The sequence below is a fragment of the Hippocampus zosterae genome, chromosome 7 (genome assembly GCF_025434085.1).
Source record: "Hippocampus zosterae strain Florida chromosome 7, ASM2543408v3, whole genome shotgun sequence".
NCBI classification, from domain to species: domain Eukaryota; kingdom Metazoa; phylum Chordata; class Actinopteri; order Syngnathiformes; family Syngnathidae; genus Hippocampus; species Hippocampus zosterae.
In genome coordinates, this window is record NC_067457.1 from 2,595,746 (window position 1) to 2,607,878 (window position 12,133).

The window sequence follows — 12,133 nt, forward strand, 5'->3', positions numbered from 1 at the left end:
GAAGCAGATGGCAGACTTGAGACTTGGGGTCCTTCCACTGTATTAGCACATGCTCGTCTGTCATATTTGACTGGCCAAAGTGACATGTCCATCACCTGTAATGGGCCGCCAGCTGGCAGCGAGCATTTCGCTCCACTTTACTGCCATTTTTCATTTCCAGCTATATTCCAGCGACTTGCTTTTTCCTCATCTGTCACTGCCGTACTAACTTTTTTTTTTTTTTCTCCTTTCAGTGGCAAGAAATTAAGTTGTGTCCACAGCTTATTTCCTCTCATCGGTCAGCGCCATAATTCAGCCACTAAAAACGTCGCAACTGGAGTAACGGGTTCACATGGTGAGATCGTTTTTTTTTTCTTTCTGTTAACAAACTCAATAAGAATAATCGGGAAGCCGGCCGGTCACGTGTCCGCCTTAGAAGGCAGCTGGCAACGGCGCGTCGACGCCGTGTGGTTGATTGTTGGCGAGAAGGCGTGCTTGCTCATCTTTTTGCTAAAAACTGACTTGTTTGAAATGAAATAGCACAAAATCAATCACAACTCAAGACAAATAAATCCACCAGTGTTGGCTCGTATCTGGAAAAGCTCATAAGTTGGGCTACTTGTAAGTCAACATGCAACTGTATATTGAAAAAAAAAATTCAAATGTTTCAACACCTGCCACACATAACAGCTCAACACCATATTTGTCGTGACTATAGCACGAACCTTAAATGGCAGCGCGCATGTTTGCCAAGCAGCAAAATCTCCCTCCGTGAAGATGCCAAGTGTAATTTTAAGCGTGGGTGTCGGGGTGGAGGTGATGCGGTTGGGTGAAAGGAAGGGGTTGGCGTACTTTGGCCGCGTTCCCCCCGACGAGGGAGCACGAACGGCGGGGGGAGGCACGGTGCCAGCGTGTCATACATTTGAACACGCTTAAATTAGCGGCTGTTTTCTGTTCTCGGCGGCCATTCGTCTTAGTCAACGTAGCTCTGGTCCTGGCAAATTTGTCAGTAAGCGCTTCCACATGCCACCACCAAGCAGGGGCGGGTGGGAGGAGGAAAAGACGGGGTTATCGGAGGCCCTTCAGTCAGCCTGCAGTTAATTAGCCATCTCCACACACACACACAATAGGGCTGGTGGTCATTAATCACACGCAAGTGGCAGTTGACAAACTGAGCAAGATGTTGTTGGAGACCAATGGGGGGGGGGGGCAAAAAAAAGTTTTCAGCCAATGACAGACATCCAAAATGTGCCCTTGTCAGTGGCGTGTGTTAATTCTAGGGTGTGTGGAGTGTTGAAAGACAAGAACTTACTGTTTGACTCACCCTTGCAATTTCTTGCATCCCCCCCCCACCGCCCCCTTTGTGCGTTGAGATAAGTTGCGGACATTCCCCATCGGTTCAACTGCTGCGCTTCTTGTGTGTGTGTGTAGGATAAACACACCCCAAGAATACGTTTGCAGATTATATTTCTGAGTTTGCCCGTTTTGCAGATTTTTCAGGGGATCTTTCTTCTGTTAATTCACTCACTATTCGCGTTACATAAAAATATAGATTTTTTTGTACTCAGGCCAATACCATGTCTTGTATAAATATATTGCTTTGGTGCCATCTTGTGGCTAAGTAACGGCATTAGCGGCTAGATTCATCGAGCCGTGTTTTCGCCTTGTCGGAAAAAAAAAGCGACTTGACGCCATCTTGTCATCTCAAGACAATTACGCCTCGCTCATCGTACTCGTAGCCTATTAGTGATGTTCTACGCTCTGTTTTTATGTGCTTCCGCTTCTGGTGTGTGTTTAAGTAGAAATTGTTGTAATATTTGTCATGAATGTAACATGCATTCGTCTATGCCATCGCCAATAATTGTATTTTGGGTTTTTTTTGGTGTGTTTTACAGTAAACTTCCACGAGGGGTGACAAACAGCTCGAAGCATTGACGCCTCGCCTCATATTTGAGGAAATCTGCAAAGAAATTCTCTGAAGAGCTTCAATGTGTTTTTCCCGGGTAGGGGGCACTTCCATACACGACAGTGGCAAAAGTTGATTTGTTTTAGTGCTCACTTCTCTGTGTAGGTGTGAAAACATGATCTGTTCGGGCCTTTAAGTCCAAGCCAAGCAGCCTCTTCATGGGTCGTAAATTGAGAGCAGCAAGTTAATGCAGGCGGTGGTGGGTGGGTGGGTGGTGGTGTGGGAAGAAATCCCCCTGATTGGATCATTAATAAGCTTGACAGCAGGCTAGAAGGACCACATTGCAACAGACAAACATTTGGAAACGTGTTGCGCTGCAGGTGGGGCCTCGGGGAGGATCACCAGCTCGTGTCGGTCACACATTGTAAACTCGAACTATTCTTAGCTCCAAAGACAAAGAATAATAAAGAAAAGGCTTAAATGCATCCGATACGGTGTTTGCCATAGCGTTGAGTTGACAAGGACAGATTCGAATGATTCCTGCGATGATTTGGCTGACTGAGTCAATGTACTGAAAATGAACTAATGCAAAAGGTTTTCACAAAATAGATGCTGGAAGTTGAAAGTAGCACCAGAATTAACGCATATATTTAAAAAACCTAGAAGTATGTGCAGTGCTAATGATGCATTCATGCGGACACTTTCAATCTTATATGAAATTTTCACTGTTGAAAATGCAAGGATAACAGTCTCTCTTTTTTTTTTAGCATCACACATTTTAGTTGGCCAATGCATTCATCAATTCAATGAATTCATCAAATTTTGATAATTGTCAATAATTTAGGTCAACATAATAGTGGGTGCAAAGGTTAATACCATTTCTTTAGCACGGCGCACATTTTCAAATGTAAATGAGTATAAAGGGGATCATTAATTTCCACAAAGCGTCTCTAACAATTCTTTTCACTTTCTTTTTTTCCAGCTGGAGGTCATCCAGTCCTCAGATCAAAAATCCAACCGTGGTCTCTCCTGTACCAAATACCACGGTAAGAGCAACAGACATCCACTTTTTCGTCTCTTAATTTTTTTCGCCTCTATCGTGATCTGCTTTTTCTCTCCTAACACCAACAAGCTTTGAAAAGTATTTTTTGGTTTGTTTTTTTTCCACCCCAGTACAGCTAAAAAAAGGAAGAAAATGATTTTGGCTGTCTTCAGCGCTTATTGACACTGCGATTGCCTGCCGCAGGACTGCTTCCGTGACATATGCAAGAAAAGAAATGTCAAAACTATTCCTGTCGCTACTTGTTTCTTAGAGGGAATTCAACTCGCAAGTTGCTATTTTAAAAAACTGTCACAAGAGTAGTCAGAAAAGTGACTAAAAACATTGCAACCGAATTGCTAAGCTAGCAGCAACGACGGTGCTTTTTATTAACCAACTTTTCAGTTCACAGTCATGTTGTGAGTCCATGTCAGAATGACAAAGCGCTTGAAAAACGGATGAAAATGAAATACTAATAAAAAATCCTTATGTGCCATCAACACAGACCGTCTCAAGTTGTCAAGATCGCTCCGTGTGTACAGATACCACCAGAAGAAGAAAACCAACAAATACCGGTATGTGAGTTTTGCTTTTCTTTGGAACATAAAGAAACAACGTGAGTTAATATATCCCCAAGCTAAGACAGGGGTGGAAAACATGCGAGCTGTGGGCCATAAATTTTGCGTAATTCTTTGTGTATAACCATAATTGGAGTTGGTGGGGGGAGACGGAAATTGAAGTTACAACAAGCAAATGGTACAGATTGGGTGAAATTCATATGAAATGTTGAACAAAAACATGACTTTTAGATTTTAATCAAGTAAAACCATCAGGTCCTTATAAAAATGAATTTGAATTTAGTAAAAGTTAAATAAACAAGGCATGTGGGCTTCATGGTGCATCCCCTGCACGCAGCCAATCAATAAATCAATTCGGATTGTGAAGAAGCTCCTCGTGGGTCTTCCACATCCATCACAGTGCAGACAACTCTGGAGGCCCGTCTAGTTTTTTTTATCCTTCGGCGGTGGCTCCCAAATAATGCACATCCACGCTGTTGCAAGTTATATTATAGATTTTTTTATTTTTTTTAAGTCACGCTTGAAGCTATCTCAAATAAATACATTGATCCCAACATGGATCCAGTCCCTGCATGAAGTACATATAAAACTCCTTGGGCCTAAAATCTCCTTTATAAATGTGTGCGTGTGTTTTTTTTTGTCTGTGTGAATGGTCTCTACTGGTACCCCAAAGCCGAAGCTGTGGTCAGTCTTTGTCCATACAAAGCATACGGGGAGTAATAAGGGCCAGTGGCCGCGGGCACCGGCACGGGGGCTCCGGGGGCGGGCAGTGGGCTCTTGGAGTACGGGTGATAGCGGCCACCTAGTCCAAGCGGGTGATGCGGGCCCCCCCTCATGGCGAGGGCGCCGGGGCTGGACGGGCTCCCGCCGGAGGTCATGTGCATGTGGCAGGCCATAGCTGCGGCCAGCGACGACGAGCCCGGGTAGCCGGAGAGCAGCTTCTCCGAGCCGGCCGCGAAAGCCGTGTGAGTCCTCAGGTGGCCGAGCAGCTCCTCGGAGCTGGAGAAGCGCTTGTCGCACGCGCCGTTCGCCGACACCCAGTTGCAGACGTGCGGCAGCGGGTCGTTGGGCAGCACGAAACCGTACGGGTACAGCGGGTGTCCGCCGAACGACGGCGCCGACGACGGCACGCCGTGCAGCGGGTGCGCGGAGTACACGAGCGGGTATCCGGACTTGAGGGCCGAGGCGGCGTCGTGCGCGCAGTTTGCGCCGGAGCTCGCCGACAAATGGCTGGCGCAGTGGTAGCTGAGGCAGTACGGGTCCCGACACAAGCCGGCGGACATTAGCGAGGGAGGGGATGCCCCGGCCAGGGGGCTGGTCCCGGCCTTGCTGCACGCCGCGAATTGCGCGCTCAGGAGCTGACTGCTCGATTTGGCGTGCTCCAGGCTCATACCGGGGGGCAGGAAGGGCTGGGGATAAGCCGCGTAGGCGCCCGCTAAACTCCCAGGGTAGGAAATGCCGGCAGGCGGCAGCGGGAATACCGCGTGGCCGGGTTTGTAGGGGGAGACCGGAGCCACCAATCCGGTGCCGAGCATCGACGAGGTGACGGACGGCGAGTCCGAAGTGACGGCCTTGGACCCGGGCGCGCTTTCCTGGCTGCCATCGGGGCTAATTCCACTCGTCCTGTTACTCTCCGGCGACGAGGTGTTTTTATTACGCTCGCACTCCTTTTTGTCGTCCTTGTCCGCCGCTTTGCCGTCGCACGGCAGCGGCGAAGCTGACGGAGAGGCGCAGGAGCTCGGGCTGACGCTGCGGCTGCGGCTGCCTGTCCTAGGCGTAAACGGCGGGCAGGTGGCGCTCGGCACTCGGAAAGCGTTCTTGTCTCCGCTCAGGCTCGACTCCTTCTTGGCGTCTGAACACGACGACGACTTGGCGTAGGGCTTAAAGCTGGACTTGTCGTCGCCGCCGATGTCGCTGATCTTAAGGGGCCCGGCCTTGCTCTCCTTGTCCCCGCCGGACGCCACCGAGGAAAGCTTGGAAGAGGCCGGGGGGTCCGGCTTGCCGATCTGGGAGCATGTTTGAGCCAAAAGCGCCAGTGGGCTCTTCTTGGCGTCCAGCTGTGACGCACAACAAATCTCAGTTAAGCACTATTTTTCAGACTTATCGTTTTTGCGCGCGCGATACTGCAGCTGCCTTTCAAGCCCCTCAAATCCAAAGTGAGTTAAAAAAAGAAATCAAACCATTAACACCAAAATCAATTCACATTTTGAGAAAAAATAGACATGCTTTTTTTCCCCCATCTCGTTATTTCCTAAGGAGGCGTGCCAGACTTATTTTTGTCGCAGGCTGGATCAAAATGATCCTTAAATGGGCCGTTCTATGGAGCTGAAAGTCTTTATTAATGCATGGATCATTTCATACTATTACCCAATTTCCTTCTGCGTTTCATGTAGCTACCGTATATGTTTTTAACAACAAATTGAATTTGCAAGCGGAAAATAGTGGCAAGCAAATAATGAAAAGCACAACCAAACTCTTGTTCAATTTAGATTAAGAAGCGAATTGGCTCTTTGCTGTAATTTGTCCACATGAAATGATGTGGCGGTCCGGATCTGGCGCCCGGGCCTCGGGTTTGACACCATCGACTTAGAACGACTCAAACAGCCCGAACGCAGGCTTCTCCGTGCCCCAGCAAGGAGCGCCTTGGGCAGACTTACCTCGATGGGGCTGATCGGCGTAGACGGCAGCGGCTGGAGGTACTCCGGGTGCATGATGTGTCCCGCCCGAGCCGTGAGCATTTTCAGCAACTTGATGGGCAGACGGCCGGCTTGACGGTGCGGGTCCGCAGGGGAGGAGACGCTGTTGTCGGCGGTGGTGCTGCGGTGCGCGTACGTGCGGCCGGCGGGGCTCGGTGCGCCTTTCTCCCCGGATGAGGAGCGGCTCTCCCACGCTGGATTGGAGCTGTGTCTCAGGACAGACGCCGCGGGCGCTGCGATCATGACCCAAAGCTCGTGCAAATGGCCGAAAAATGCATTTGCGGGGAATGCGCGTAAGCTAAGCCCCTCGGAATCTCGCTAAAAGCCTCAGCCGAACACAAAAGCGTTAAATCCTCATGGGTGTTTGTGGACAATCCGTGTCGTGTCGTCTCTGCGTCCGCCGTCGCGCCTTCTCCCGTCGGCGTCCTGTGACAGTGTGGTCGCGGGTCCGAGAGCGCGCTCGGATTACAGGAGGGGAGGAGAGAGAGTGACGGTGGTGCGCCAAAAGCAAGGCACTGTCACTCCGCCTCCGCCCACTTGCCTGCGCGCGCGGATCTCAGTCCGCGAGAGTTGATCCGAGGTGAAAAGACGAAAGGAAAATGACGTTGCGCGTCCACGCGAGGGTGCGTTTCGCGCTTGCGGCGCTTTTTAACGCGGTGTCTTCACATGTAATTGCTTCTGTGCGCATGCTCAGACCTGCTAGATTCACGTCGACTAGCCAAGATGATCTCATCCAGTGTTTCCACGACCTCGATTGAGCCAAAGCATTTTAAATTGGGGAGGAAAAAAAAAACATGGCACGGCACTAAACGAAATAGAAAGTATCTGTCGCCTAGTGATCATCTCGTCTCAACAATTTACAAGCATTCCCAATTTTAGAGCCTTGTCATCCTGTTTTTGGACTGTCAGAGGCGCAAGCACAGAAAGTCGCAAGTGTTTTCGAGGGGGTGTGGCTAAAACATTCCCACTGACACACTTCGGCATCAAGCATACGAGTTTCCCTTCCCCCGCGATATAAGAACCTGAGCACCTTTGCGTGCGTCAGTGGTCATCCGTCATATTTGTGAGCTCCTTAGTAATGATCTTGCGCGCTAGCTGGTGGCTCACAACTTTCGACGTGGCGTGCGGAGCCTTGCCTATTTCGCACGGGAAAAATTTGGTTCCAAATTATTAGACCATCAAGTCATCCAGCGCCACTTCAGATCTTTCACTGTTCAGTTTTCATTCCCCGCGTAAAGCGACAAGACAAAGAGCGCATTTTTATTTCCAGTGGGGGTTGGAGGGCGGGGGGGCGTGCATGAGTCATTAAGAAACAACCCACGGCTCGGGAGAACAAGCAATGCTGGCCGCCGTCCGTCCATCCAGTCCCCATCCATCCGTCCGCATGACGTGTTTTCAGGTCCTTTCTCCCCCCTCGATGCAGCCTGGCATCTGTCACTTCTCCGTCCTACTTGCCAGTTATCTGTCAAGCGTCTGCATTTCTCCTCCTCAGTCACATTCAGGTCAACGCCGAGTGCAAAAATAAAGAGTAGAAGGGGGAAGTCTCTCTTCCTGAGCCTTCCATCATGTCGGCCTCTATAATCTTCCTGTAAATATCGTTAATGAAAGACAAACACAAGGACGTTGTGCGGGTTCGGCTCTTCCGTCCCGACTATATTCGCAAGCAGTCCATTTTTCTTTTTTTTGTGCGCCGTGGGGCAGGGGAAAAAGGTAAAAGGTATTTGCGAGTGTGAAACATCCCCCCAAACAAAAGTATTTCTTTGGTCTTGAATTGATTTTTCTAAAATAGTTTTCTCACTTGCTCATCGCGACCAAATTGTCAATGAGTTTGTTTTGAACCGCATTGAGAATCGCTTGTTGTGAACGGCACCGACGACCAATTCGCTTGATATGCACCGAATAGCGGTTGAATAAGTTCACAAAAGTCGTAGTTCAAGTCGGAGTCCGTCCTCAAGACGAATTTCTGTAACGCGGGCAACTGCGTATAAATTTTCAGGGCCCGAAAAAGTATTTTCCCAAGATGAAAAAGCGGTTAAAAAAAATAAAAAGTCAGAGTGATGAGTGTTTCTGGGATGAATTAATGGCATCACATCGAATCCAAAGTCACATTCTTTACAATGCAAAGCGTGTTTTATAAAACTGTCTTGCGGTTGCCATTAATCATGAAATCTTCCATTTCCCAATTCCCAGCGTCCCACTTTGAAATAGACCCACTTATCTTATTACTCAATAGCCTATAAATGTCTTGCTGATCAGGCGAAAGTTAAACAGATGCAAGTGTTTTTTGATTGATAACAGCGCTGCTGTTTTCGGCAACGGCAAGTCAGCCGGTGACACGGCGGCTTGACTTATTAGGACGGGGGAAGGGCGACCATAAATTCCCAGCGTCAGCCAAAAAACTCTTTTATTGTGGCCCTGATGGATGGGCCGCCGAGGCGCGCACCAAATTCCCGGCTCGGTCCCTAAATGGCTGCACATTTTTCCACTGCCCCCACCCCTCCTCGCCGTCGTCGTAATTCATTACTTTTAAACGGGGAGCCTGAAATCTCCCGCTTGTATTTCACTGAGGCGGGACACATTTATGGACGGGCCACAGCCCGCTTGCCAATACGGCAGCTTCAAAGTCTGACGTCGGCTGAGTAATCAGCTCCCGGCGAGCTTTCAGAGATTTGAGCAATTTGGACAAACTTTCTCGGTCATAATTCGGCACGGCTTCATTTTGGGGGTTTTGCGCGCTTCCTGTTCCTTGCCCAGGATATACGCGCCATGAAATAAGTCGTAAAAAAAAATGATGTCGCTCGGCAAATGCTACCATCCAGAAACAAGAGTAACCAGGCCACGCCCCTTAAAGGCACATATTGAACACGCACTGACTGAGGAGCAAAGCTTTGTCGAGTCTTTCTGTCGCCGGTTCGAACAAAATAATAACGGCAGTGCTTCCAAAATGTTGTTATCTGCTAACAACACTAGGGGTGCCGTTTCCTTGCGGTTGGCCAGGGTCAGTCACCGGTATGCGGCAGGTTTAAAGCACCCCCGAGGACTTGGAGGAACAACCCCTTGAAAACCTCCAATCGGCTGCCGCGTGCAAACAGAACTTCCTTGCCTGTCGCGATGTGGAAATTCTCGTGCCGCGTTATTCGTGGCGACGGGCCGATTGGACGTGACGGGTAGAAAGGGGAGATGACGGCCGGGGAGTGCTATTGTTTCATGCCGCTCGCCTGCCCCTGTCGGCTCCTTAAAATGGCCTGAAAATGCCGCGATCCAGGCGACGCTGATTGCTCTTGTTTAATTGATTCGCCTTGCGCCAAGGCCTGTCACATTAATAATGGTTAAGTACAGCTCCAGTGTGTCGCCCGCAGTGGCGCGTCTACGGGGAAATTAACGGCCTTAACGAACTGCCGTCTGCCAGGCAAGAACTGCCTTTTATACTCTCAAACGACGTCGAGCCACTTCCGTTTCTCAATGATACATCTTACTAGTTGCTGTCTTCATACGCCGATACCTCGCAGCTGCCCCAACTTGTGAACTCACTCCGAATTTGAGCAGTCGCTTTGTCGATTAAAAAAAAAACTAAAACAAAAGCTTTTGTGTTGCGAGCGGAACAAAAAAAAAAATACATGGATGTGTCAAAGGCCGTCCCCAAATCCACAGGAAATTTGTGACTGGTGAACTGCGAATATGCCGGCCTCTTGTCAATTCTTCTGTATTTGAATTTCTCTACCCCCGAAAAACCCCCCGAACAATTTGACCTTTTCATTTCAATAGCTTTCAATGTGTCTTGATGGTACCCCGATCTCATTATGGTCTCACGTGCCGAGGCAAAGCGCTGACAAGTAAATGGTGTTGAGTGAATAAGATCCAGATTAGTGCTAACTTCACAGGGCCCTTTGACAGCCCGCAGGAGACACGGGAGTCGGCGGGATATTTCCGCCACTGAATGACAGTTTGAAATTGCTCCCGTCACCCCGATAGCTGCCGTAATGCACCTTGAATGCGCCGCGTCTTTAAAGTGCACGGAATTAGACTTGCGAGTCGTCGAGCCGTCCTTCAAGCAAATATGACAAGAAAATAGACGAGCGTTCGTCTTTGAAGGCGGGAATGGAGGGGGGGGGGGGGGGGGGAACTGGCACGGAGTAAGAACTTGTCGGGTAGCGTTACCAGTGTGATGCGGCTAAGACGGGACATTTCGGATACTTAGAAGTCAAGCGTACGCCGCCCTCCTCTCTCGCCGGAATGTGGAAGCCAAGAGTTGGCCGGGTTGAGGTGGCGCCGAAGATGGCGGCGGTTTGAAGGCTCTTTTTCCACGTTGTCTCCTCGATTAGTCAAAGCTGGTCAGGAGCGGGAAGTTAAAGCCCGCTGAGATTAAACGCTGTCGTCCACTCGCCGCTGTATCAGGCAGGTGAGGATGTCATGCTGTACGCACGCGTTAGCTTCAGGCGAAACCCCGTCCCACGACGGCCGACAGCTGCCACATTTCCCGTTAAGAACTTTGTGGAAACTTCGTCAAGTCGCTCCTGTGCTGTTATCTGCTTGTCTGGCCTCAGGGATTAGCAACACGTCTATGTCATCTTTTTTTTTTTTTGGCACAAATGTAGTCGCTTTCGTTGTTTTCCTCCCTTACAGATAAACCAGTCATCCACAAACATAGCAAACGTAATTTTCGATCCCTGCGATTTACTTTCCGGCGGGTGAAAATGTACAGGTAGCGTGTTTTGACATTCGTGGGAGGGGGGGGGGGGGGGGGGCGGGATGAGCGTCTGTGATGGGCAGATTGCTTCTCGTAAAGCAGCGCCCCCGAGAACGATTTTGTCACATTTCACAAGCGGGATTAGGGTTTCGCGGGAGGGGCCCCGGAATTAGCGTCAGGCGGTCGGTCGGAGCCTTTCGACACTTACCGCTCCATTTGTCGACTTAGTGATCAAATGCTCCGTCTGACGCCTCCTTGGCTTGTCGTCGGCGGTTTGTACGCTACGCGCTCACCCAAGACGCGTTTCCATTAGGTCAGTCAGTGATTCTCAAAGTGTGCTATTCATCAAAAGACAGACAGGAGGGCTTATTCCTAAAAAGTCAGCTTGCTATTATTCTAAGACGCCCAAAAATAATGCGCTCCTTGAACAGTATCATTGCAAAAAGTACGTTATTCTGTTTTGCTGAATTACTCAAAGACAACTTATCAGCGAGACGATGCTTTCCACAAACCCAATAACGTAATTCAAGTCAGCCGTAGTCACTCGCCACCCGCAAATACCCTCGGAAAAAAAAGGTCTTTTGGCCATTTTAGTCACACGTACTGTCGTTCTCTTTTTCATCTAAAGGCGAAACCTCGTGACAAGAAATCAATTTGCATGCTGCGCCGGTGAACAGTCTCGTTATATAATGACTTGAATTTGCAGATCGCGCCGGTTCTCGTTCTTGATGCGGCAAGCGGGCCCTCCTGAGCACATCTGGCATTTGCGAACGGCTCGCTGTAAATCAATGAGGCGGCTGTAGCGCAACCGCTTCATAATCGCAACGTTTCTGCCTCTAATCTCCCTCCTCTCGGCTGGAGGGACGGGGCGTAAATAAATAGCCTGTACATTGCCGCGCTGTGCATTGATCACAAGAGAAAAATGGCTGACGTCGCCCACGCTCATCCGAGGCTCCGGGTTGCCTTTAATACACAGAATCCAAATGTCAGCCCGCGGTGTTGCGGACTTTACGAGACCATTACCACTATTTTATTTATTTATTTGTAATTGTTTATCCCGAGCGCGCAAATGGCTTTCTGTGGTCCGACTGATTTATGGACCTTTCAAGCTTCGCGGCCGTCCATTAGACTCGGGCCTCGACATGGAGCCACGTCTCCAAAACACATTCACGGACGCTTGTTTCGAAGACCGTTTTCGTGCGCGAGAGATGCGATATTGACCGCCACCATCTCGGATGCACCCAAACG

The 12,133-nt window shown here is 49.5% G+C and overlaps 1 protein-coding gene and 1 long non-coding RNA gene across 2 annotated transcripts in view; one reads left to right on the forward strand and one right to left on the reverse strand.

The window, feature by feature from the left end:
• Positions 1–12,133, forward strand: part of LOC127604072 (uncharacterized) — a 58,735-nt gene continuing 46,602 nt past the window's right edge. Inside the window, exons 1-4 of the long non-coding RNA XR_007963200.1 lie at positions 1–334; positions 1,875–1,982; positions 2,868–2,931; positions 3,430–3,499. This is a non-coding gene — a long non-coding RNA (uncharacterized LOC127604072). The remainder of the gene's footprint in view (positions 335–1,874; positions 1,983–2,867; positions 2,932–3,429; positions 3,500–12,133) is intronic.
• On the reverse strand, positions 3,986–6,818 carry LOC127604034 (zinc finger protein 503-like). Its single transcript, XM_052070845.1, has 2 exons — positions 6,160–6,818; positions 3,986–5,559 (listed from the first exon to the last, which is right to left on the reverse strand). The coding sequence occupies exons 1-2, from the start codon at positions 6,439–6,441 to the stop codon at positions 4,159–4,161; spliced, it is 1,683 nt and encodes a 560-aa protein (XP_051926805.1). The 5' UTR covers positions 6,442–6,818; the 3' UTR covers positions 3,986–4,158.